At 39.6% G+C, this 27,324-nt stretch overlaps 4 protein-coding genes across 9 annotated transcripts; 1 reads left to right on the top strand and 3 right to left on the bottom strand.

The window, feature by feature from the left end:
- Positions 1–390: 390 nt before the first annotated feature.
- On the top strand, positions 391–10,832 carry mettl5 (methyltransferase 5, N6-adenosine). 6 transcript variants are annotated; one of them, XR_003985284.1, is made up of 8 exons: positions 391–646; positions 732–846; positions 932–1,116; positions 1,705–1,787; positions 2,329–2,380; positions 2,673–2,722; positions 8,306–8,401; positions 10,649–10,832. XR_003985284.1 is itself a non-coding variant. In XM_030428607.1 (8 exons), exons 1-7 carry the CDS (start codon positions 547–549, stop codon positions 2,676–2,678), a joined length of 564 nt encoding a protein of 187 aa, XP_030284467.1. In that variant the 5' UTR covers positions 391–546; the 3' UTR covers positions 2,679–2,722; positions 3,135–3,241. The 6 variants fall into 6 exon arrangements, 3 of the variants coding, with proteins under 3 accessions (XP_030284467.1, XP_030284466.1, XP_030284465.1); XM_030428607.1 differs by lacking the exons at positions 8,306–8,401; positions 10,649–10,832 and adding exons at positions 2,523–2,545; positions 3,135–3,241; XR_003985286.1 differs by lacking the exon at positions 10,649–10,832 and having other exon boundaries at positions 2,523–2,722; positions 8,306–9,122.
- Positions 2,804–10,314, bottom strand: ssb (small RNA binding exonuclease protection factor La). The gene is made up of 12 exons (XM_030428604.1): positions 10,165–10,314; positions 8,910–8,976; positions 8,720–8,823; positions 5,862–6,036; positions 5,211–5,318; positions 5,026–5,129; positions 4,349–4,420; positions 4,199–4,241; positions 3,972–4,112; positions 3,701–3,884; positions 3,433–3,579; positions 2,804–3,318 (listed from the first exon to the last, which is right to left on the bottom strand). Exons 2-12 carry the CDS (start codon positions 8,967–8,969, stop codon positions 3,278–3,280), a joined length of 1,179 nt encoding a protein of 392 aa, XP_030284464.1. The 5' UTR covers positions 8,970–8,976; positions 10,165–10,314; the 3' UTR covers positions 2,804–3,277.
- A 954-nt stretch (positions 10,833–11,786) lies between the features above and the next one.
- Positions 11,787–16,402, bottom strand: klhl23 (kelch-like family member 23). The gene is made up of 4 exons (XM_030428603.1): positions 15,791–16,402; positions 14,424–15,647; positions 12,582–12,734; positions 11,787–12,503 (listed from the first exon to the last, which is right to left on the bottom strand). Exons 1-4 carry the CDS (start codon positions 15,795–15,797, stop codon positions 12,193–12,195), a joined length of 1,695 nt encoding a protein of 564 aa, XP_030284463.1. The 5' UTR covers positions 15,798–16,402; the 3' UTR covers positions 11,787–12,192.
- A 1,972-nt stretch (positions 16,403–18,374) lies between these two features.
- Positions 18,375–26,800, bottom strand: phgdh (phosphoglycerate dehydrogenase). The gene is made up of 12 exons (XM_030429440.1): positions 26,529–26,800; positions 23,418–23,569; positions 23,278–23,343; positions 23,118–23,172; positions 22,839–22,937; positions 21,966–22,098; positions 21,722–21,870; positions 21,450–21,602; positions 20,700–20,838; positions 20,206–20,330; positions 19,886–20,108; positions 18,375–18,801 (listed from the first exon to the last, which is right to left on the bottom strand). The coding sequence occupies exons 1-12, from the start codon at positions 26,664–26,666 to the stop codon at positions 18,647–18,649; spliced, it is 1,587 nt and encodes a 528-aa protein (XP_030285300.1). The 5' UTR covers positions 26,667–26,800; the 3' UTR covers positions 18,375–18,646.
- Between the last annotated feature and the right edge of the window lie 524 nt (positions 26,801–27,324).

Here is a 27,324-nt window from a genome sequence, read left to right on the forward strand (position 1 = left end):
AACTTCTTTTAATATGCATGTATATATCTATTAAGTACCCATGAACTCATGATACATATGGTATAAATGTATATAGCATTGAGTAGTTATATTATAAGTCCAATTATCGAATTAAATTATTTATTTTTGTACACCTTTATTTTTATTTTCACGTTTTTAAAATGTATTATAATGTATTTAATCTTATAATTAAAACTTTAATTAAATTAAAAGATGTGATTTTATTCATGTCTTCGTATTGTTGTGAGTTGTATTGTTGTATTATATTGAATTAACCTATTCCACGAGAAGTGTTTGAAATTTTAAATTCAATAAATTATTTTCATAAAACCAACCAACTAACCAAAAATGTAAAGAGGAACTACTGTCACGCCCTTCGGAACCAAAGTCGGATTGTTTTGGTTGATGCGCACAATTCCGGAAGTCGTTTTCAACCATGCTCACTCCTCAAAGTATCAACTCACAGAGATTCTAGCTGAAAAATAACAATTAGAGAACGTTTATCGGGGTTGTCACCGAGAGTTTAGGACACCACAGTCGCTAGTAATGAAACTAAAGGAGTTAGAGAGCTGCCTGCAGCAGGTGGACGTGTTTGAAGAGCCAAAAATCCTTCTTGAACAATATCCAACCAGTCCTCATATTGCAGGTGAGGTGACAACATGTGATTATAAGAGAGGTAGTTTTTCATAGCGTTCATCTTTCTCGTTCACGTCCTGCCCTTTTCCCCTCAGCATGCATGCTTTATACGATCCAGAGTACGTTTGATGACATTGAGGGGAAACTGGTGGCTGATCTGGGATGTGGCTGTGGAGTCCTCAGCATCGGAGCTGCGATGCTCGATGCAGGGTAAGATCATTGACCAATCCATCCATCACGTTGTTTCATTCAGTCAAGTCAATATAACCAATTCCTTTATCTCTGTCTTATTCAGTTTGTGCGTCGGTTTCGACATTGACAACGACGCACTGGAGATTTTCAGGAGAAATGTGGAGGAATTTGAGATTTCCAACCTGGATCTGGTCCAGTGTGACCTGTGCTCTCTGGAGGAAAAGGCGTATGAGAAAAAGTTTGACACAGTAATAATGAACCCACCATTTGGGACGAAACACAATCAAGGTGAGCACTCAAGAGTAAATGGTGACTACTGTTGTTTCTACAAACGTGAGGGGCCACCAGAAGACAGATGTAACAGAAGACACAATTGACTCAGCAGAGGTCAAAATATATTTTTATAAGGGACAGAACAGAGGCTCTTTGGGGGGAAAACAATCCCAAGCACAATCCTAAATATCTGTAATGACATCATAAGGGGTTATCTTCATGTTGTTATGAGATGTTAAGGTAATATGGGACAGATTTTAGAGGTGGGAAAGATTACCCTGTTTACCACTTCGTGAGAAAACTTTAGACAGCTGCATCATCAAAGAATGTGGCTTTAAAAACAAAAAATAAAGCTCCACATACTGTCTTTTGACAAATTGGAGTTACACTGATTTTGACACAAAGTGTTTTAAGAAGTCAGAAACTGGTTTAATCCCTTATCGTCTGAATGTTGCTGTAGAAAGCTCTCCGAAGCCACAAGAGATTCAACAACAATTTTCGCGGGCTGTGCGTTTTTCCTTGTGACGTGTTTACTGATCTTAAGGTGTAAAAGTGTAGCCCAGTGAACTTGCATGTATTTTTACATTTGATTCTTTATTCAAGGCATGGACATGAGGTTCCTACGGACAGCTTTAACGATGGCAAAGACAGCCGTGTATTCACTCCATAAAACATCAACACGAGAGGTAAATTCAGTATCCTGATCTCTTACACCTACAGGAATTTGGTATAGGAGTCCAGATCTGATTCTAAGTCTTTAAGGTCTCTGGTTGCTTACCATTAAAATTACATTTGGGTATGTTCTGTTGAAAGCTTTTACCACTAAAAACTGTGCTTTTTCCATGAAAAGGCCAAAACCTGAGAAGAACACTTTTGCTTTCAAACCACAAATTATATAAATTCCGCAAAACTGGAGATCTAATTCGGATCTCAAGTCATTTCGTGTCTTTAAGTTAAATGTGTAGATCTGATATGGGGCCGTTGCGGTTGTGGATCAGGGGTAGAGCCGGCGTTTTGTTACTGGAGGGACGCTGGGTCGATTCCCCTATTTTGCATGTCAAAGTGTCCTTGGGCAAGATACTGAACACCGAACTGCTCAATATGCTGGTCGGCACCTTGCACGGCAGCCACCACCATCAGTGTATGAATGCATGTATGAATTACTGCAAGCATGTGCTAAATGTAAATGAGGAGGAGACTGAGAGCAGTGTACTCATCTGATTACAGCACATACAGAAGAAGGCTAATGACTGGGGAGTGAAGATGGAAGTAATAGCAGGTAAGAGGAACACAGTACATCTTAAATACGACAAGGTCTCTTACAGCTTTTTAATAGGAAAATTCAGGCACTTTCATACCCACAGCAATTCACGTATTTGTCACTTTTTTTTTCCTTTGACAACCAAATCGTTTAATTTCAGATATGATTTTTGGTTTACATGAGGTAAGTGTAGTTGAATTACCAGATAAACCTTGAAAAGTTGATGGTTAAAATGAGGCATTTTCTAAACTTTAAGACATTGTACAAACCCTATAAACATTTACACACACAGCATGTTCTCTTTTTACAGAACTGAGATACGACTTGCCAGCATCTTACAAGTTCCACAAAAAGAAATCGGTAAGCTCATGCACTGCATCATTCATACTTTCTCTGGGAACACGCTTTCGATCAGAAATTGAGAAAACCGTCAATCAGATCTCTACTTGTTTTTATAAATGTTTTATTTGCTATTCACATATGCAAACTTAAAAATAGCAAAGCAGATGATCTCATCAGTCAATGTAGGAAATCTACAGGGAAAACATAATGGCACACAGATTCTAGACATTACAGGTCTTACAAAATGCAACTAATCGTTCAGGTGAAATTAAATTAATGTCAGAGCGGATCTTTGTTGAATATGATAAAATCAAATACATGTTAAGAAGAGGGGGGGAAAAAAAAGGTACACAAATAATGTGAGAGGCACAATATACAGGGACTTAAAAAGGCTGAAAAGTAAAGCCAAGCTTTGCTGTTTGTTCTCTAGGTTGACATCCAGGTGGACTTCCTACGATTCTCCAACGCCTGACACTTTCAATGGAATGGATTTAAATTGCCTCTGCATTATTACTGTTTATAATAAACGTTTTCAAAAAAAAAAGAAAAAAAATCTGGGTGTGACGTTTTTGACTAAGATCCATTTTCTGTTTTGGCAACCTTTGCTGCGGGTTCTAGAGGAAAAAGAAGAGAAAAAAAAATAAAAATCACACAAAAGATACAATACGATTAAAAATGTCAATTGTTTAACGTCACCATAAAACCACATTTTGCAGCTCTGAACTTACCGTTGTCCTCATCGTCACTATCAAACTTTGTCTTTTTGCCCCTGAACTCGGTTCTGCCTCCATCTCTGCCACCTCTTCCCCTACGGCCTCCTCTTCCTCGTCCGCCTCCTCGTCCGCCACCTCGTCCACCTCCTCTTCCTCTGTTGCCTTTAAAGACACACAAGATACACCACCGAATCATTAATACTGCAAATAAATCATTGATGATCTAAAATAGTTGGATTTACATAGATTTTGATCAGCTGCCAGTTTAAAAAAAAAGTTTTACCTCTGCCTTTGGATCTGAACGTCTCTTGTTGAGCTTCAACTATCTTCTTCATCATCTCTTTCTCCTCATCTCCCTCGAGCAACTGCCATGTAACGCTGCTATCCTTGATGGTGAGTTCCCCTCCGTTTGCTTCCTTGGCCTTGTCGAATGCCTCCTTCGCATTCCCGTCGAAAAGGAGGGTGCCCTTGTTGTACACAAAGACACACAATTTTAACCAAAGCAGATCTTTTTACACTGAGTAGGACACTTGAGCGGTCAGAAGTTTACTCACCTCTTTGGCTCCTCGTGTAAAATCAACCCATTTTATCTTTCCGTGGCCAGAGAACAATTCATGGAAGTCCTCTCTTGAAACATCTTCAAGCCCTCCCGAAAACTTCAACAAACAGCCCGTCTGTTCATCCAAAAGCATTCCCTGCAAGACAAAAGACAATATTATAATTATTACTGTGACCAGGCCAGTTAGAAAACATCAGCTTGTAAGCTCTGAGGAAACCTTACCATTTCCTTCTCTTCTGCATTTTTCTGCTTTTGTTCCTTGTCCCTGGATAATATTTTTGGGGAAGGAGGGTCAGTATTTTTTTTTATTTTTACAAACTGTAAAGTATTTTTTTTAGAATAAAACAAAAAAAGCATTGCATGTGTACTCACTGTCTAGCTTTTGCTTTTGTCTCTGCTTTGAACTGTTTTCTTTCCTCTGCCTTCTTTGCATGATAGTCTTCTCTGAAAGCAAAACAGCAATTAAATGATTACCATATCCAGTGAAATTCAAAAGTTTGTACGGCCCTGGATGAATTAAACATGTTGATTTTTTCTTGATGAAAACTTCAACTTCAGACGTAAACTAACCCCATCAGAACATACCTTGTGAAAACACTACACACTTTGTTTCATGTAGACAGCCATTGAACGAGGCTGTGATCAGCTTGAATTCACATTGGTTTCCAAGTAAAATTCCAAGGCAGAGTAAAACTCAAAACATCTACCCCTGCTGTAGCATAAGTCATCTTTCTGCTGTCCGTTTGCATTGCTACTAATATCACTACTTCCATTATCTAGTTTCCCAGATGTGGTTAACAGTCAGCCCCCTGGAAAGTTCAAACAGTGAACAAATCTATAAAATTCAGAAAATATGGTAATCTGGTTTGGACAGACTAGAAGGGTGCAAAATGTACAGTTACTTTCTCCCTCTGAGTTGGTATCATTAAGCAGAGTATGTCACATTTTTTTGGCACCTGTTCAGATCTTGTGTGGACTTTATTTCTCAAGCAAAACACAGCATCTGTCCACTGTAGATAAATCTTAAATGAAGAAGCAGAACAACTTACCTCGCCAACACAAGCATCTCGTTGTCTTTGAACGATTTGATGTCTGAACGTTCTAGGAACTTCTTCGATGACTCCTCTGTGTCAAAACAGACAAACACTGATCCCTGTAAAGAAATTAATGTATTAGGACAAATCTCCTAAAATTCGCAGGGAAAACGATTGGAAATTAAATATATTCAACATACCTTGAACTGCCTTTGCAGGTTTCTCCTCATCTGGATGTTTTCTATGGCGCCTTTCCCATTCAGCCACTCCTGAATCTCATCAAGGGAGGTTTCGAGAGGAAAACCTTTCTGGATTAGAAGAGATATGAGAGTGTGAGATGACAATAATAGTATGCTCAAGGTTTAAGTCTGAATGTGCACAATTGAAATGTAAATTTAGCCCCAATACAGAGTGTCATGACACTGAGGAAATACCTGTATGGGAGAAAAAAAAAAAATACTTGCCTAGAGTATTCTTTTATATAAATACACACTCACACGTCAGTTTATTAGGCAACACCAATATAGTCTATACAACAATCCTGCCTTTTCTGAGGTTAAAGCATTCAGCTTTTATTGAAGCTGTGTAAGATAAGACATTTTGAGGGATGTAGGCTAAAAAACATACACAACTGTTGAACAGAACTATAAACTGCATCCTCCAGAAATTAAACATTATAACCTTCATGACTTACTAAGGAACATACATTTTAGACTGCATTAGCGATGGCAAAATGTACCGTATAAAGCTGCAACTGGGAATAAAGTTGCATACTAATTACCAAGATAAATGTATTGTAATGTAAATTCAAATTCTGAATTTGGGTGCAACCAAAAAAAACAAAAACTTACAATGTACACAGATTTGTGTTTGAGAGTGTCTTTGTATTCATCGTTCACTTCGGGTAAGGGCTTGTCTGGAGACCTTCTGACTTTGGTCTTGTCTTCGCTGATTTCCAAGAGGCCAGTCTTTGATTTCTGGAGAGCTGCAACGATGACGCTGGTTTCTGTAGTTAAAGATTTCAGTCTGGGGAAAAGAACACAGGTCTTAGTAAGTCCTCTACTCCTGACACAGAATAAAAAAGGTGGAGACAACGCACAGCATCTTATTTTAATCCGGCACCAAGATCAATCATCGCTGGTATTTTCCTGCCATCTATAGGGCTCAATTTTAAAGAATAAACTACAAAAATCTAATCACACTGGCAGCTGAATCACTACTGCACTCTTCTTTGGTGCAATTTGGCTTCATTAAAAGTAAAACAGCTGACTCACGCCGAAGTCCGTCTACACAAGACTCAAAATATGGGAGACTTTAACCAGCGGCATTTAGTCAAGCTGTCAATATGACTGCCTTCGAGTCTGATGGCCTTACATAAATACCTCTTCAGTCAGCATGATTGTGTTTTGTTAATGATGTCTTTTTTTGTGCGAGCATGCTGAGGCTAAATATAATCTGGCCGGTAACAAGTGCACTTCAGGGCAAGGGTGAGGGCTTTCACTAATCTTGTCATGAGTCACACAATGGGTACACAAAATAATCAGTCATCGCTCATCATTGTCTCTCTTCTAGCTCGGTCACACAACCTCAAACTGACCAACTTGTTTATAACTCTACATCTCACAATTACTTGGTGAACATTGCTTTAAGATGATTTTTGCCATCTTGTTTTTGAAACATCGGCATCTGATTTGATCAGCGAGGTCAAAGGAAATGTTTCCTCATCAGCTGTGAAATTTTGAAACTGCCTTTTTAGATGTTTACCATCATTTGGTGAGTATTTAAAAACATTGCTGAGATGTGACCTATTTTTATCAGCAATAACCAATGTAGATTACTTTTAGGACTGTGATCTCAGACACAGGTTGAGGGTGTGGTGGAAACAGCAGAAAGAGCCACCAAAACGATGCCATAACAGCAGTGTTGCTTCAGGTAAACACCAGGATTACCGACAGCCACACAATGAGCCACCACCTGTTATTTCAGGGACTCGCCTTCATCATTTAAAAAAAAAAAAACCTCCTGCACATGAATGTACCTACCTGCAAATGACAGCTACAGCCTTCCAGAGCAGCCATTCTTAGAGACTTGGTGCAAACCATAATTTATTTGGGTTGCCAAATAAGTTAGAATTTCTTCCATAGCCTTTTATTAAAAGAGTTAAGCCTGCAGTACATTTTTTGGCCACATAAGGAGAGCCTGTTGGTATTTCAAGTCCTTAATTTGTAAATCCAAACATCCAGGGAGACACAGAGGGTGCTGCCTCGGTGGGTTAGGGGGAGAGAGAAAGTCCTGGAATGAATGCCAGCTTTTAAAACTAAACAAAACTGTCATCACAAACAGCCTTGTTTAATAAGAATTATTAGTCACTATCAAACTTTGATTAGAGGATTCAAGATTACTGCTCTGAATCAGCAGAGGGAGGCACGTATAAACGACCGTTTGCATCTCTCTCACGCCCTAAAATTGTGTTTTCAATAAACTAAATCTGTGACATGACAGGTTTACTTATTTAAAACAATGTAAGGTGATGCAGAGACAGTAGGAACAATGGCCAGGAGCAGTTATTGGTGCACAAATTCCCTCATCATGATTATAAGGCCTACTGTCAATTGGGTTGTGATGGTCAATTTTAAAAAAGGGGATCCCCATAAAAATAAAAAGTTTGGGAAACACAGCCTAGATTGCCATTGAAGCAGACACAGATCTTTTCATATCAGTCAGCTTTCATTTTTTCAATTTGCTACAGCTATATTTCCTGTGTTAATATGTTGAGAAGCGAGATTTCACTGCAGGTGTCATACTGAGCAAAAACGTCAGTGTCAGAGCACCATATCAGAGAAATGGAAGATGAGACAGAACTTTATTCTTCCTAGGGGAAACTGTTGTGCTGCAGTTGCAGTGCAAAAATACTAATACTATGCAAATATATAAACATCATACATATATTTAGATGAATGATCAAGACAATAGATATGTCTGTGAAGGAGCATTAAGCTATATACGTACAAGCATTCATGACTCATGATAGTGTCTGAAACATTGCATCATTTACTTTCCCTTTACAGTTTTTATTATTCTTAGTTTATTCATTTATGATTGCTATTACTTTTAAATGAATGCTTTTATTAATTGTCTTTTTATTGGCTCCTGTTTTTATTGCTACTGTGAAGCACTTTATAAATGTGTTTTGTAAGGTGCCGAACAAATGGTTAGTCTTTATTTACTGTACTTTTACATATTATGTCCCATAAATCAGTTCATTAATCAGAGTTGTAATGGTTTTAATCCACAGGGAAACAGTGCGGAGATTAAATGAGAGATAAAAGGGCAGGCCGCCTCAGCACCTCGTGTCTCTGGTGTCCATCTGCTGTCCATCTCTCTGCACAAGGTAGATAAGTTGTCAATTTTGATAGCCAGAAGAAGAATTTGCTTGTGTGTTGTATGGGATTGTCTTGTGTTAGCGACAAAATTGTGAGCACAAAGAATTGCAAAAAACAGAGAAAGAACTCTGCTGTATTCTCCATTATTAGTAAAAAACCATTTAGATGATTTTATAACCGCCTTGCAGAATTTCCTCCCAGTTGATTTGAAACTCAACTCTTACACACAAGCATGAGTGAATGAATGGCTGAAATTGAGACAAAACATGAGTAGTAGGTGTTTCTCTGTAGTTAAACAGATAGTGATAGAGTGAAATATAACAAACCTGTTGAATTTGAGCATCGTCTCCAAAGTCACCCAGCCATCATCGAGCTGCAGCTGTTCTTTAAGAAACTTGTCCCTCGGAAGATTGTGATCCCCAAAGTAGTACTAGAGATGGAAATGTGAGACATTTTCAGAGCTGGATTTTGACTTGCCTTCTTCTAATATAAGCGTAGATTTAAAATCAGAATTACCTCTATCTGTCTTGCAACTTTCATCTCAATTGGAGACATCCCTTCTTGAGTTTCTGCCATGATTGTTCTGTATGTGGAAAACAGTAATACCAAAATTAGAGGAAAAAATTAATTAAAGAATTGACCCATAGTTGATTAAGCTACTGAAATGAACAAATCCACAACAATTTGCCAATTGAGTAGTCATTTTAGTATCTCTGATTTATATCACTGCAAACTAGATTTTTGGGGTTATCGGAAATAGGCTTTTTTTTTTTTTTTTTTTTACAATTCTTGATGAAAATAATTACTACTTGCCTTCCAGCTACATGTATATTCACCTAATTATCATGATATTGTCCACATTAGTTTAATCTATCAATTGTTTATCTTCCGTAGCTTTTGAGCACTGCTCTGATCCTGGAGGGTGCACAGAGTTGAGTGTTGAAGCTTTAACCATCAGAAAAATTCGCTACCCTGACAGTGTTGGGATTATTCAGTGTAACCTACACACTGTCAATGGCAAAAGCCTTTGGTGAGGAGTTGCTTACTTGATATTTTACTTTTATCCGCAAGTTATCTGCAGGGCAAGATACCATAGAATTCATTTTTTACTTTTTAATTTGTTGATATTCTAATGAACCAGCATTTCAGAGGTGTTCTGGAGCACTCTTGACCATTAACTGACACAGCACTCTCTCTTGTTTGGGGAGAATGGTGTGTGTTATTCTCTAATGAGTCATTTCCTATTTGTTGCAGTTTAATAACAAAAATTTAAAAAATAATAAAAACATCTGGCAGCTGATTATACATTTTCAGAAGCTTGACCCAGTAAATTCAATCCAAGAAGCCAACTAAAAATAACATGTGAAAATGAGTACATAATTGACATATGAAGTGAACAGTTTTCATTCATCCTGTTGTCATGCAGCCACTGCTGCTAGCTTGATAGCTAACCAGCAGCTAGCATAGCTTAGCTTAGATCTCGCAGCTGTGTCCGCACACTTTATGCCGAGTCACCATGCTTAATGAGTGCAGCCAAGTTTACAGGAGATGTTTTGATGGCAGCAGTTTTTAGTACGCCATAAATAACTGAGATGCGTAATGTTAAAATAATCATTTCGTCACACTGCGTAACTCCGATTTAGAAAAACCATGCTGTCCAAACATACAAGGACGACAATGTCTTCTTTTGTGAAGCTACAAAATATTTTCAAGGTGATAATTAAAGAAATCGTAAAAGCACCTTTACACCAACTTTCACAGTTACACTTACGGTACGATGAGTGGGTGCTAGTGGCAGTTTTAGCTCTTCAGAGCAGAAGTCCTCACTTTTCTGCTCGCACGTTGTGCCGTGGAACTGTGTGCTACGGAGCGCACCGAGGACCAAAAAGGGTTCGTCTCAGCGCATGCGCGACTGTAGCTCTCCAACGGCTTGAATCTGAGTAGCTATATTATCTGTGTGTGTGTGTGTGTGTGTGTGTGTGAGATGGAGGTCACAGCGGCCTCAGGGTGTCGCTATGACTCAACTGAAGGACATCAGTCAGACTGCAGCGATCCCCTCCCAACATGAGCTGTCAGTTATGATTTAGCTTTTGCTTGAATGTCATTTAAACAAATATAATTTTTGTCGTCCCTTTTTGTTTTATGTACATATTCATATTTTTTTCTTGTTTGTTTTTCTCATGCTTTTTATTGTACTTATTTGATTTCATATTTTTAGCTTTTTCAATGTTGTGTGTTTGTGTTCTTTCTCACAGGTTTGAGGGTGACGTTTTTCTTGTTTTTCCACTGATGGTGCCCTTTTAAGATAAAAGTGACAGCTGTAATATATTGTATACTTTGGTCAAGCCCTTTCCAAGCACTGCAGGAGTTTTGTCTGTCCGTTATTTGAAAATAAATTCAACAAAATGATCAGACACTCATTTTGTTATTTTCACACTGTGCCATCTTTTTATCTGGATTTGTTTCTGGGGAGACAAACACATGAGGCAGAGCAGCTAACTTAAATTCAGTGCAGAACAAGGCCACCTGTTTTCTGTTAAGATCGCAAATTTAAAGATGCAACATGTATAAATTGGCCACCTGGTGAAATAATGCTCATAGCAAACTGGGGGCTTCATAGTAACCACTAACTATAGCTGCTGTTAGCTAGTTAACCCGCTTAGGCTAGTTCTAGCTCTTGTGGTCCAGACTGTGAGCTCGTAGCACTAGAGGAGTGTATACACTACTAGCACAGGAGTTTGATGGAAAAAAACAGGACTATGTATTTCTTTTGTTCTATTCTTGAAATGTATCTGCAGTTCTGAATTGGGCATGCCTACTGTGCCACTAGTGGTCCAGACAAGGAACTCCAAGCACTGGGGAACTGTTTAGATTTGTTGGCCTCCACTAGCATAGGATCTTTGGACCAGGATGGGTCAGGGCTAGCTGGCTAGCATGCTAACTAAAGTGGATATCTCTGCAACACAATACATAGATTCATGACATGGCAAATCATGTTAATCAGTTTTTTTTATTGTTTTCAACTAGAATCTTACATATTGTAACTTTTAAATGTCTTGGTAGGCCTATTAGATGATTTTCTTTAGTTAATTTATATGGTCTGGTTTTATTCTTTTTACCTCAAATTTATGTTATCTTAATGGCATTGTAAGTCTAATGTATAGCCCTTTTAATGGCCTGGTTGAAAGTTACTCTACAAAGGAATTTGCCAAACACCAAATAAACTCTAACTCTTTACATTAAAGCTGACAGTCTTTACCTCTATATATAGTAAGAGAAGTAGTTGGCTGGAGCCAAACATAAATCTCAATTCAACTGTTTACATAAGATGTGATTAATCTTATTAAATACAATGTACCTTACATGGGATTCACTGAGACATTCAGGCAGGAATCAGATCATCAGAGCGGTGATTTATTTAATCAAGTAGCAGCCTAGTGGTACAGTTCTCTTTTTTTACAAAAAGAAAAAGAGGAAAACATTATTTGGAATGCTCTACTGCATAAATAGTCTGAGGTGGATTTTGCGTATATATAAAGTGGATTTTAATAATACTATAATATGGTCATCTCTCTCTTTTCAGTCTTTATATCTCTTAAAACAGGATAAACTAAAATTCTTACATGAGGCCCCTGAGTTTAAAGTGATATTGCTTGTTCTTCATTGTATTCACAGTTTGGCTTAGCTATCTAAAGGCAGTTATTCGGTCCAGAACATGGCGACATTTTGCCCTCTCTGACAGAACACAGTTGACCAATTGATCTATTTGGCACAAAATGACAACATTCGTGATAAGAAACTAAACAGTAAAAACACAAACACATCCGTGGGATCTGGCCGGGCTGGGCAGAGTCCCCACAATCTCCCAAGAGTCCAGCTGAGGGTCGTATCTCTCAATGCTCTGCAGGTAAGTCCCCTTTGAGTAGGAATATCCTCCTGTTACATAAATACAACCGTTTATCACCACAGCCCCGCACTCCATCCTCCTCTCCTTCATCACCGATATCGGCCTCCATTCGTCTCTCTCCATATTGTAGCAGTCGGCGATGGTCGTCTGTCCGCCCACTAAATACAGCATGTTGTCCAGAGAAACAGAACACAGCCCGTACTCTGAAAAACAGAGCATTTCAAATCAGAATACAGCACGTTCAGCATATTCTTTTTCCCGTCTCTTCCTCTGTCTCATACCTGGGTGGGGAGTCATTGTGATGATGCTCCACTCGTTGGCGTCTGGCCTGTAGACTTGGATTTTCTCATAAGTGCAGTTTCCTCTGTAACCGTAGTGACCTCCGCTCACGTAGATTTTATCTCCCACTACACAGGCTGTGGCATTTCCTACACCTTTAAAGGAAACAGAGGTAATGATTCGATCTGTCACTCATGTCAATAATGACTGACACACAGAAGCAAGCTGTAAACACAACACAGTTCTATCTTTCTCTCCACAACTCCCAAGAAATATATCTGTCTATTTAGCTGTTCAGTGCTCCACTATATACCATCATGGACATGCTTTATGTCTAAAGAGACTCCCCTCATGGGTCACGTTCTGCTTTAGATTTCCTGACTTTGGATTTTTCTTGGCTTTTTTTCTTGTTGTCACTTTGTTGTCTGTTCCCTTATCCTACGTTTACTGCTTGTGTTACTTGTGACATCCCTGTTTGTTTGTGTTCTTGCTTTTTAATTTGACAGCCTTTTTGTTCCCTGAATTTCAGCATTAAAGGTGCACTATGTAGTTTTAGGGAGGGAAGTTTGATCTGAAGAGGACGATCTTCTTTGACTGAGTTTGTATTATTACCTCTGTAATACTCTAAATACTGTAATACTGTAAATATAAAAATGCTCCATAGGTCTGAGCTTTCACATACGAGTGATCATGTGATCCTGTGTTAATACAAAGTGTTGATTGGTGCAGCTTTAAGTTGAAATAAAATATATTTTGGTTTGAACCCGTTTCGAGTACTTTCCCCCCCATTTCTCTCTGGGGTTTTTCAACAATATTTGCATTCTGGACACGATCCAGCTGTCATGACAACTGAGCCCACTCCAACCACAGACCTCATCTTAAAGGGATACTATGCCGGGATTGTCAGTTGGTTGCTGTTGGTAAACACAGGCATTCAAAGTTGAAAGATAGTTAGTAGTTGATGGTTGAGTTTCATTCTCAGGCCATCAAATACGGACACTGTGCTCAGGTGAAAGTGTCGGTATCTGAAGACATGGAAGTGGACCTCAACAATCAACCACCTTTCTCCAGAATCATGGACACCCAGTAGTGTCCTGAACACAGCAAAATATGATGTGAATACAGACAGAGGGCAGGTTCTCTTCAGACACAGTCATTGCAGCACACTTCTAGTGGTTCATAAATGATGATTTAGAGGGACTATTTTTGTCAAACTATGGTTGCCAAGGTAAAACATTAGCATACACCCTCTTTTTTCTACAATCAGGTAGATGAATCAACTCTCAGTAATCATCAGTAGCCTTGTAGACACAGACAAAAATGTATTTCAGAAAACCGTTTATGACTGTTTAGACCACAAGTTGCGTTAAGAAGCTGTTCAGGGGCGTTCCATCAAATCATATGATCTTTATCAGCAGGCGCTTAAGAACAAGCTAAGTCCACAAAACCTTTCTGGAGCTTCACAGTTAAACAGCGCTGCAGCATTCAATCTACTTGAGGAGTTTAGGAGAGTGCTGCAACGCTGTTTTTCTGTGACGCTCCAGAAAGGTTTTGTGGACAACAAAACTCCACTTGACTTTCCATTGTTTGGGTGGACTTGGGCGTAACATGATTAAAAGCTCCAGAAAAGCTACCACACTGACCCTGTAGTGGGGCTTTTCTCTTAACATAAACATGTTCTGTCCCTCTTCATCCTCAGGAACACATCACTCCACATTTAAGTTTGTGTTTGAATGCGTGTCAGTTTGTGTGTCTGTTTGCAGGCACGTATGTATGGATGGGTTTTGACTTGTGCACCTATTATTGTGCACTAAAGTTATTATTGTGGTTCATATTCGGTGTACCTTGTATCATTTTGGCCACGGGGAACCACTTCTTTTTCAAAGGATCATAAAACTCTGTCTCCTGCTCTGGAGCTCCTCCTCTGTAGCCTCCGATGGCATAAATACAGCCATGCAGAGCCACGGAGCAGTGATAGTATCTGGCTGTGGTCATGGGGCAGCCCTCGGTCCATTCATCATAGTCACAGTTATACACTGACACCGTGTCCAGGGCCTCCACTGTGTTTGTCCTGTAACCACCGGTCACATAGATGTTTGCCCCCAGTAAACTGATGCTGTAGCTCTCCCTGGCGGGATCAGGCATGTCTTTCCCCTGCACCCAGGTGTTGCTGACAGGATCCCAGATGTGGACTTCACACAGGGGGTGCCAGTAGTATCCTCCGATGGCATACATGCTGGAGGACATTTTTCTACTCACAGGCATCTCCTTACCATTAGACTTTATCGCTTGGAAGATCAGAGATTTAAACTTCCCCTCACTGTTCACTAAGCATTGTCTGTGCACCTCTAAAGTAGCCTTGAAGTAACTCTCATCCAGGTCTAAATGGATGGAGCGCAGCAGGACTGCAGCGTGCTGAACACGATTATCCCAGTCATGTGTTACCCACTTGACCACGGCTTCTATCAACACTTCGTCCCTCTGCGCGGAGAGGCTCACGGCCAAGAGAGCTCCCATCTTCTCCCGATCCAGCTCCAGGAACTCCTCCTGCTGCAGGACCTCCGTGAACCTGCTCAGCACCACCCTGCGGGCCTCCCTCTCCAGACCCGGACACAGGTGCAGCTGGGCGAAGGCGTGCATCCCGAGGCAGTTGTCCACATCCAGCAGGCGGACGAGGAACTCCTCGCACGCCTGCTTGACAGACACAAACTGGAGGAGATCCGCAGCCTCCAGTAAGCTCTGCACGTTGCTCTCGGTGATGCACACCTGAGCCGTGTAGACATAGTTCACCAGGGCGCCCAGCACCCCGCAGTCCACCCCCCTCAGCTTGATCACGCTGTTCGACTTCTCCCTCATGTCGGCTGTGAACATAACTTTGAAATAGGAGCTGCGGGCCGACAGCAGCGCCCTGTGGCAGCGGAACACCTGTCCGGAGTCGCCGCACTGCAGGGACACGTCGGTAAACAGGCCGCTGATGTAGAAGCGCCGGAGAGCATCCAGGAGCTCCGCTGCGTGGTCACCGTCACAGAAGTCGTGCGTGTAGATTCCTTGCATGTGTGTCATGGTGTCTGGAGGAAAGAAAAAAAAAAAAAAAAAGGCGTGGGGACATGTCCAATTACGCAGTCGGCTGCAGCAACATCGAGCTGTCACGGTCACATGTATTATTAATTGGACCACCGCGCAAATGTCCCCCTTTATTAATCAGCCTCACCTCTCATCCTATGTCCGTGAACGCCTCGCGCTGATCGACACTCCACGCCGTCCTCTCCCTTCAAAACACATGAGCCTCAATTTAGCTCATGCCGGACGGTCGCTGGCAGTCCTATCCTATTTTGGTATTTGTGCGCAGCAGCGGTCACCCCTCCTCCTCCTCTTCTCCTCCTCTTCTCCTCTCCACTATAGCAAGTCCTCGACAAAACCGAGCCAACCCATTCAAGAGGAATCGCCGCTATCTTCTCCTTCCCAGAGTCTAAATATAACCCACGCAGCCGTCCGCTTCAAGTCTCGTGACGCGCTGACTGACGGCGCATTAGTGGAGCCAGCAGGCGGAGGAGCATCCCCTCACACCGAATACAAATCTGTATACAAATGAGCGTCGCGTTCACTGCAGCCCCAGGAGCAGGAGGAGGAGGAGAAGAAGAAGAAGAAGAAGAAGGAGCCACCGTGCTGTTCTCCATTCATGTTCCCCCCCCATTCCTCCTCCATTCTTGTCGTTGCCATGGCATTTTGAACCCAGCTCCAGTGTGGCCAAGGCTTTACCTAATCCTAACAAGGATTAACAAGCACAGCGCACGGTATTCATTCCTGCGCAAGATCTGAGAGATATGACCGCAAGAGCTGCTCTGAACACAGGAGGGGAAAGAAAGTTTTGAAATACTGTCAATAATATTAAGGTCCATGGAAGCCCATCTGCCAATTAAAGCCTCCGAAAAAGAAAATGATGAAATTTTAGCTGTGATTGAAAAAATAAAATGTTTATGCGATAAAAAGTCACAATTCTTAGATTTAAGAGAAAATCCAAGCGATTAGAATTTTTATCTTAATTACAAATTTTACATTTTTTTTAAATCTCTATAATTATTGATTTTATCTCACGATTTCTCCTTTTACCTCGTAATTTAGATTTCATGATTATGATTTCTCATGGTAATATTTTCATTAAGCTTTCATCTTATTTATTTTTTACTTTAGCTGGCAGAAATGGCCGTCCATAATAACAAGGCAATCAAGACACAATATAACGAAATGCATCCGACAAGGAAGACGTTTGTAAAACATTTTTTTACTATAAGGGCCAGCTAGCCCGTCCCTGTCTAAAGCTCCTGTGCTAGCAAACATGAACACTTCCCCAGTGCTCCAAGCTCCTAGCAGTCCAGACCGCTAGCTGCACAGCCAACTTAGCTAACTAACTAACGGCAGCTATGGTTAGCAGCAGTTAGCAGTTACTCCAGTGATAACCCTATATTTGAATATGATTGAAACCTGCAGCCAATTCGTACATATTGCACCTTTAATTTCCACATGATTTTTATGATGCTCATTAGTTTGGTCAGATTAATATTTTAGCTCATCTATTGATATTTTGGTGATACTCAATTGGTTAGTCATGTATTTATAGGAAAGGCATAGCCCTATGATACACAGTTCAATCATAAGAATTTTTAATTCCATTTTACAATTGTTCCATATTGTTTTAACTCATTTAAATTTAGTAATTTGAATGCAAAATGTAGACACAGACTCACTTATTTGACCTTTGATTAGGTGAAATCACTGGAATACTTTGTCCTTCAAAATGAAGTAAAGGTTCATTTTTAAAAATAAAATATATTATAAATAAAACTATATATTTAATGTGAAATAAAAAATATACTCCATCTTTGTCTTCCATAGAAGCTAACCCTTTAGCATGTACCGAGAGATTATACTCAGTTCATTAGTGGCTGATTCATTAAAGGCCCCCCTTACAAGGTGAACAGTGTATGAATACAAGGTGCCTTTTGTTCGACTTGTTAGTCGAGCCACTATAATGTCTGGCCTTTTAATGATTTAGCCATTATAATTGGCTAAAGTACTTTTAATATTTTCTTTTCAATACATTTTCTTATATTCTTATGTTATTTTCTGGTTTTTGAAGTTCTCTTTTTCAAGTTTTTCAAGTGCCCCAAATCAAACACTGATCTCCTTTCCTTAACTTGATCCTTTAGTGTCACACAGTGAAAACTGGATTTAAGTATTAGTAAAATGTAATGAAATGTCAAAGAACATTCAAACTGAAGCATGACTGATCTTAGAAGGACTCATGTGTATGCAGTATTTTTTGCAAATTGGTGTTGTTGGTGGCCTATGTTCGACTATATCTTAGTTTTTCATACTGTTGTGTAGTTTTACTGGAGACAAGGGTTGGTAATGCCAGATTACATAATCTGATTACAAAAAAATATTAACTATAATCAGACCAGAAGAAAATGTGTACTAATTGGATAACAGTTACATTGTAACGTATCACTTGATTAAATTTTTGACAACATCTTATATGGCTGATTTTCTTTCTTTAAAACTGCATCCCACATGTTGTAGAATACAGAGTACACCTGTTTGCTCCAGTACTGTTCATCTGTTTGCAACAGCATTTGATTTTGAGGTAACCTAAAAGTAATCAAATTAGATTACACATTTTAGTAACCCAATGGATTATGTGACCAATTACCAAAATTTCCATGTGATTTGTCATTAGTAACTGATCAAACCCTGGTGGAGAGTAAATTTAGTGAATTAAAATGCTTGTTCTTACAGTGTTTTTAGTAAGTGTTCTTTATTTTACAAACTGAGCAGCATACAACACTGAAACATTTCATCCAGTTTTACTTCAACAAAGTGCATGTAAAGCATCTAAACAATGGAATGTTATCAAAAGGCTTTATTATTATCAAAAGCTTTAAACTGCCAGGGTTCAACTTCTAAACGAGTTGTTAGTTGTAAACACTAAGGACCAAGACGGATCGATTATGTTAGACACTCTTGGAGAATGTTGGGATCTTCTAGATAAGCTGCTGGCTGCTGTTCTTTAAACGGTGAGCTGTGCTGCCTCCTTAACCAAAGGCTTCAAGGCACCGAGGTCACGCAGGGGAGAGGACACCCCCACACAATACCACAGGTCTCCAGAGCGGTCTGCGGGAGCACTGAAAGACTCAATCTCCACTCCCTCTGTGGTCAGCAGTCCTGAACAGAGAACAATCGAAGAAAGAAAAATAGGTGTGATTTCAGACAAAGGCATAACTCAACACCAACTTTCAGCCAAATGTAAAGCCAAAAGAAAAAGCAGTGAAAAAAAAAGCTGGTGCCCTTTCCTTGGTGACAGAAATGTATGCTTTATTTTGACCAACAGTTACTGCAAAATGTATCTCACCATTAACAAGTCGTGCCCTGATTATCACCCATAGGGTCTGAATTAGTAGAAGACTGAGTCACTTGTACCTGACTGCAGAAATTATATATATATATATATATATATATATATATATATATATATATATATATATATATATATATATATATATATATATATATATATATATATATATATATATATATATATATATATATATATATATATATATATATATATATATATATATATATAGTTTCATTCCCTACCTACATGTCCCCTTCAGTTGCTTTAAAGTCATCAACATTACAACATCACATACAGCAACCCACATCTTTCTGTTCTACTGCTTCACTGAAGCTATGAATATAAATAAGTAGACTTCTATTCCAGTTTCAAGAAAATGTACATACCAAATATTTATGCCAAACTGAAGGACATACACGCATTTTAAACAAAAGAATCAGTCTAGAAGCCAAACACTTTAATTCCATAGTTGAGAGCAGGTATTCTTCTTACAGTATACATTTCTCAATCAAGTAGATTGGTGTATGGATGATAACTTTGCCTCAAACGCCTGGAAAAGAAGGGGAGATGGATCTAACAATTAAGCTAAATTACAAATTCTAAAAAAATAAATAAATAAAAAATTCTATTGACACTGTTGTTAGTGCCACATTTGGTCCTTGGCACACTGTGTGATACAGTTTTGCTACTTTATCTATGTAAAATTGTGAGTCTTGAAAGGAGGTTTTGATTGTTTGATTTTGCTAATTGATTTTTGATATATTGATATTTTGTTTTACATGGAAGAATTATTGCACCATTGTTTGCATGTCTGATCCATCCAGAGTGTTTTAACACAAAACACACTAGTTGTAGCTATCACTTATGGCCTTATGCTAACAAGCTTCTTACCAGCCACTGAAGACAGGAGCTGAGGGTTTACGGAGGCCTTGAAGAACAGCAGGTTTCCAGTGAGAGACACAGGCTGTCTGAACACACTGTCACTCAGCTCCAGCAGGACCGGAACGCCACCCTGAACTGAACCACTAGCTTTGTAGCGGCAGCCACTGGCCTCGATCTCCACCTTGCATACTCCGCTGGCTGCCCCGTCAGCTGCACAGTGGGTCTGGTTAACCTGAAGAGTCAGTTCCAATGTGTGAAAAGATTATTTTCCAAAAGAGACACACTAATCATTGTTATGTGCCGTTTATCAGTATGAGTCGGTGCTGTACCGTGATTCCAGACTCCTTGGCTAGGCTCAGAACATTGATCAGGTTCGGACAACAGGATTCATGATTCAACAGTCCGACCAGTACTGATGAGGTCATGTAAGCAGCGGAGGACTTCATGCAATCCCCTGGTTTGAAGGAAACAGAACAGGAAGTGTGATATTTCAAAGCAAAACTGCAGATTTTAGAATGTCTTTCTTTTATAATTCAATTTTGTGTGTATTTAATGGAGCAGTGCTGCATGCCATAGAGCAGGCACAGTACAGAACATGTACAAAAATCAACCATCATGACACAAAATAAAGCCCAGGAAGTGTGTCTTAATAATCAAATACAGCAGCTTGCGTACAACTTTATGGCTTCTATTAAACAGTGCATGTTTCAAGTCACACCACCAGAGGGAGCTAAACCCCACCATTACATATATCGTCTTCCTGTGTTATGATCCCTTCCTTCAGGTCCCTGGTAACACAAACAGGTTTGACCAGTAGATCTACCTTGAGTAGTGATTTGAACATGGCTGACTGGTCTCTTGGAGGTAGTGCACGACTGCAACACAGAGCCGACAGCTTCTCCGAGTTTGATCAGCTGGTGGGACTCCTGAGAGAATGTGCTCGCTAAAACCTGTGCGTTTACCTACAAAGTGGAGAAGACACGACGCTTTTGTGAACTGAATGTGATCAAACATTTTTAAAACAGATTCTTCACATCAACATCTCTGCCTGTGAGCTGTTGGTTCTTGTGCATTTTGTAATGCTGAAGAACTTGGCTCACCTTAAATGCGAAAATACATTCTACCAAACTTGGTTATGTTGTCATTACAGTAAAGCAAATTTAGGTGATCCTTCAGATCCAAATGTGAGTCTTAATCTCCCTGCATAAAGTACTGCATCTTGAGGTTCTGTTGCAAAACTCAGATTGAGAAACATGAGCACTTTTTAAGCACTTTCAAGGTACTTAAATGAACAATTTAGAGACTCAAAGCCTTGCGCATCAAATCTAAATAAAAAAAAAAAAAAAAAGTTTACGGGATTCCTTTACACCCACAGCACTAAACGTATTTGGTGACTTTGTTTATTTGACCAGCTGTTGATTGTATGTTTTGACCATGATTATTTTATGCTCACCAACTTCGCTGCCAGGAAAGAAAAAAAAATATGACAACCAGATCTTTTCATTTACTCATATAGAGGAATGCTTAATAGTTATTTGTTTAGAAATCCTTCACAACACTGAATAGAACTTACTGCTCCGACCAGCTTGTTGCCCTTCACCATGTCCACAATCTGCAGAGCAATATCCTCACCACAACGAGCCTGAGCCTCCTTCGTGCTGGCTCCCAGGTGAGGACAGCTGACCACGTTAGGATGCTCAATCAATGATCGGTTTTTAGGAGGCTCCTGCAACCAAACATAAACACAAAATAAAATCTAGGCTTCAGCCTCTCTTCTATTAGACAGATGAGTGATTAATGACACAATCTGATTATTTGTATAAGGTAATGCTTCATTAGTCTTGCCTCAACAAAGACGTCGAGCCCTGCTCCTCCACACTGTCCGGACTCCAGAGCTCTGAGGAGAGCATCCTCGTCGATGATTCCTCCTCGTGCACAGTTCACAACCTTTACTCCTTTCTTGCATTTTGCAAATGATGCATCATTGAGCAGACCTACAGCAAAAAAAGGGATTGAAAAAGAAATTTCATTATTTTGAAATATAAGTTATGATGACTAATTTACTCAGGAGAAACTTAGTAAAGCTCACCGACAGTAGAGGGCATTAGAGGAGTGTGGACAGTGATGTAGTCACACTGGGGCCAAAGCAGCTCCAGAGACATCGGCTCCACCCCCCAGCTGGCCGCCACCTCAGGTGGAGTGATTGGATCATAGCCGATAGTCTGAAAAGCGTAAAACAAAGAAAAACCTCTTATCTTTCCATGTTTGTTTCATCAATTAATTGATTTGCTGTAGAAACAGAGCCTGATTGTCGGATCAAATATTCAGCATTTTCTTTGATTACTAGAATAGGAACTGTAATAGGTATTTCCTGCTCGACTGCCCATTAAATAAATTAGTTTAAAAATGCGCTAGTTTGGCTGTGAGGTAACTGGCCACATCATTATCTGACTGGTTGCACACTGGTTCACAAATGGTATGCCGAGGCTCACTGGCAAGTCCAGGTGTGCCATGGGATTTTGTTACAATTATACATTAATACGGCACTATACAAAAAGTAATGAATGAGTTTTCATTTACTCACGGGCCAAATTCTCTGCCACAAAAAAAAGAAATCCTTTGAAAACTTTCAAGGGAAACTCAGTATTTTGAGTGTGACACATCACAGGTGCCTTTTTTGTGTGCAGCATTACTAATTGTTGTGACTGTCTGGTTTAAATGCCTGTGTTGCTGCATTTATGTAATTCTACAGAAGGTTTGAAGACCACTCAGTTACACGTCAACAGTAGAGGCCTATCAACACTAAATAAACTGTATCTGCAAAGTAACTAATATTAAGTAAATAAAAATGTCAGTTATCATGCTCTTTGATCACTATGAAAAAAAGTGAAAATAATCATTAGTTGCAGCCCTGGAGTGATGTGAGCACACAGTACTGTCAGGCATAAATCTCCTTACTTACTCTCATGCCAAAAGACTGCATTCTGGAGGCAACTTCCTTTCCTATTCTTCCGAGTCCAACTATTCCGAGTACCTTTCCATACAGCTCCGCACCCATGAACTGTAAAATCAGAAAATAAACAATGACCCAAAAAAATGAACGGATCCACGTGTCACCTCTGATTAGTGAAGACCAGCTGGACAATGGAGTCAACCATGCAAGAGTAATGGCTTTGTGTGCCCATTGCAAACACAGTCGCTCAAAAACAGCAACCGGGAGCAAACTAAACTCTCTCCTCACCTTCTTGCGATCCCAGTTGCCTTGCTTCATCGACATTGCAGCTTGAGGCACGTTTCTGAAAATGTAATGATAAAACGATTTCACTCACGCTACTTCAATTCATACAAAAAAGAAGACTGAGCTAGTTCACAATTGCTCATAAAAACATGACTCGTCTTGCCTTGAAAGGCTCATCAGCAGGGCACAAGTCAGCTCAGCAGCACTGATCGTGTTACCGCTTGGAGTGCTGGAGAAAAAGGTCCACAGTTAATGGACAGTACGTTATAGTGAAACAAATCTGTGCAAACACCGGAGACTTACTTCATGACAATAATACCCTTTTTGGTGGCAGCATCAACATCTACATTGTCCACACCAGTCCCAGCTCTTCCAATGATTTTGAGCTTGTCAGCAGCATTGATGACATCAGCCGTTACCTTCGTTGCAGAACGAACCACAAGGCCGTCGTAGTTCTAGGATGGAGAGAAAAGCATACAGATCATCTTATAATGGTTTGTTGTTAACGCACTGGAGGATAGATTACAAACCGTTCAAATGGACAAATTGCCCAGTGGCCCGACTTCAATGCAAAGTTTCAAGAATTTTTATCAATACAGCCACATTTAAACTAACATAATAAGTCTAAAAACAATCATTATTGCCTCATTTTAAGTCTTCTAGAGGAGAATATTGTCAAAAATTTAGTTTTATACTTTGTTTGTTTTAGTAAAAGGGTACATTACACAGTGAAATAAATGTGTGTCAACTCATGTAAGACATGTTAAAGCAAGGGTGTTTTCACGCCTTACTAGTTTGGTGCAGTTAAAAATAACTCTGGTAAATGAAAACGCTCTTAACTGTGGTGCAGCATGAACAACCAAACCAAATCTATCTGCAGAGGACAGTCTTGGTCCTCTTCTCTGTGGATTGTGTTGTGAACAGACAGACGAACCCAAAGGCCTTTGTAATAGCGGATATGATTTTGGCATAAATTCAATAGCTTATCTACAGCTGATCACCAACTGTTAACAAAGCTATCTCTTGATGTGTGTCTTCTTATAAAGGCTACTTATACAAGATCATTTTAACCATGCTAATAATATGTATATAAATCTGTTCGCAAGTGTGAAGATGTAAAAGTTTTCTTTGTCCAAACCAAATAAACAAAACTACTGGTGAGAAAGACCTGTGACTGACACACTAACAATGGAGCAGTTAGGAGCAGTGTGTAGTTTCCAGAGGTGGAAGAAATGATTCAATTGTTTAATCAAAAGTAGTGTTAAAAGTAGCCAAAGTGTAGAAATACTCTGCTGCATTTCAAATTTTACTTGGGCATAAGTTCTATAATATGAGCATTAAAATTATACTTTAAATACCAAAAGTACATATTCTATATTATAGGATTACTATAACCATCGATGCATTGGTATGTACATCACTTTGATGTTTCAGCTGGTATGTCGGAGCCAATTACTTCATATGTACATTGCTACGTTTTTCTTGGTAAGGCAATACTGCACAAATTGCCTCCTTAAGTGCATTCTTTACTGACCGACCGCTAAAACTATCAGCAGCTGCAACCTTAGTTCATCAGAAATCATTCATAAACTTTATTATCTGATAACTATGGCGGATAACAAAAACAGGATTAACGACTTTTTGACCACTGATGCACAAAGCCTCTTACGGAACACTGGTAAATCCATTGTCTTGATGTAATATGCTGCTTGTTAAGTTAAGTTTTGAATTTTTGTTTCTTTGACATGAAATATTATGTTGTTTATTTAAAATCTCTTTCATTTAAAACTTCTTATGCTGCTGTCTAAGCCAGGATGGCCTTGTAAAAAGATTTTGAATTTCAATGGGAATATTCCAGGTAAAATTAAGGTTAAATAAAAAATTAATTAAAAAATACATACTTCATCTGCTGGGCAGCTTCTTAATATCCCCTCGGAGATCAATACATTTTCATCTTAACCCATGATTTTACATCATAATTAATTTGCTGAGCATATTTTGCAGAGTGCCAGGCAGTGGGGGTTCTAGACCAGTTTTAATAGGGGGGCCAGGTTGGGGCCGGCTTTTTTGTTAGGGGGCACATACAACCCGGAAAAAAAGATAAATCCCTCATTCAGACAAAACAGTGTTTACAATTTCAGCAATTTTGATTGGGTAGTAAACTGCTGAGACACTTTATTTCTGCCTTCCCCTTTAGAACAAAATCACTGCAAGAAATCTGTCATTGTATTATTGATGCAGACTCCCTGTCGGGGGGGCCACGGGGGGGTCCAGACTCGGAGTTACGGGGGCACTGGCCCCTGTTGGCCCCCCCCCTAGAACCGCCCCTGGCGCCAGGCTAACTTTTTTTTACACTGGTTGCACTGGTGAGCCTTTCTTTTTAATTCAGGGTGCACCAGCACATGAATTAGGCTAAGTGCACCCAATGATTACATTTTAACAAATGGTGTAAAGGATTGCAAACAAATAGAACTGTTCAAGGGCAGCAGTCTGCACAACAAGTTGAGACTGTTTGACCTGCTGAATGTCAGGGGCACCAGTGTGACCAAATAAAATGTCGCCATCACCCTCGAGCCCTGGTTTGTATTATCAGTCTGGATCTGCAAAATAAGTGGAATGGATTTATCAAAGAAATGTAGTGTAACAAAAATATTTGTCTCCAAAATATGGTGGAGTAGAGCTTTAAAGTAGGACATAATGTACAAGTGCAAATGGGCGGCAGTGGTCGATAAAAGGCAGTCCTGCAACTGTCAAAGTAACACTGGTTTTCTGGCACTTAATGGTTAAAAAGGGGCCCTCAGCTCAGTTTTGCCTCAGGGTCCAACAAAGACGGGTACAACCTCTGACTCGCCTGCAGAGCACTCCCATTCACTTTATATGGGACCAGTTCTATCGTTTCTAATCTGACAAATCTAATCCAAACAAAGAGGCAAATCTGTGTTTCTACTGCATGCACATCCTCTGCGGTAATGAGCAGATAAGAGCCGCCGATGATCTGCAGCATGTGGCGAAAGTGATGATGGGAGAAAACTGGCAAAGTGAGGGATGAGTTGCATCAGCCTCCCGTGGGGCGGTACTAGCTCAACAATCAGACCTCACACACTCACACACACCTTGTCCCGGCAAACACAACGTGTCGGGCTCGCGGTAACGTTTGCTCCGAAATGAACGTGCACAGACCTGTTATTTAACTTTGAATGTGAATATTCACAGGTGCTGCTTTTTTCTTTCTTTCTTTCTTTTTTTTTTTTTTTTACTTTCTCGGTCGAAAACACGAGCTTTAAAAAGATGCTAGCTTAGAGCGACTAAACTTTTTTTTAACGTGATGGGGTTAAAAACGGTTGCGAAGAAACAAGGAACTACAGCCGGTGCATGTGGAGGTGATTATATAACACAGGAGAGAGCCAAGCTTACCTTTATCTCCCCGATTAATTCATCCTTCTTCATGTTCTGTTTCTCCGTGACTCGGATGCCATTTTCCTCCAGAATCTTCTTGCACCGAGGGTCCACACTTTCACTGATTAAAACGGTCTTGATGGAGACAGGGGCCATCTTTGAGCTCTCTAGTAGTTGGTAGTTAGTGGGCTACTAGTGTTGAATGGCTGCTGGCTCCGTGAAGTGATGGACACAGGAAGGCTTTTTTTTCCTTTTTTTTTTCTTTCCCTCCTCGGTTTTGAATGGTTATCACGAATTAAAGACAGCCCCTTTTAAATGAAACCCGCCTCTCCTGCGTCGCCTGTTCTGACGTAACGTAAAGTAGTCCGTCCTGACTGGAGACCAGTTCACACAAACCCCGACACCAGTGTGTGATGTGCTGCACAAGGAGGTGTGGAGGTATCATGAGCATAGAGTTATAAAAATATATATATATATAATAAAAGTACTCTTTGTGTATAATTATTATGAACTATAATATATCAATGTACTGTACACAGTTTAATAGTCTATCTTGTACTTAACACAGTAACAGTCTATCATTATACTTTATGTAGTAACAGTATTTCATTATACTTTATACAATCTATTATTATACTGTATAAAGTAACAATATATCATTATACTTTATACAATAACAATCTATTATTATACTGTATAAAGTAACAATATATCATTATACTTTATATACTAACAATATATCATTTTACTTTATATAGTAACAATATATCATTTTACTTTATATAGTAACAATATATCATTATACTTTATATAG

Source organism: Sparus aurata, chromosome 9 (assembly GCF_900880675.1).
Source record: "Sparus aurata chromosome 9, fSpaAur1.1, whole genome shotgun sequence".
Lineage (NCBI taxonomy): Eukaryota > Metazoa > Chordata > Actinopteri > Spariformes > Sparidae > Sparus > Sparus aurata.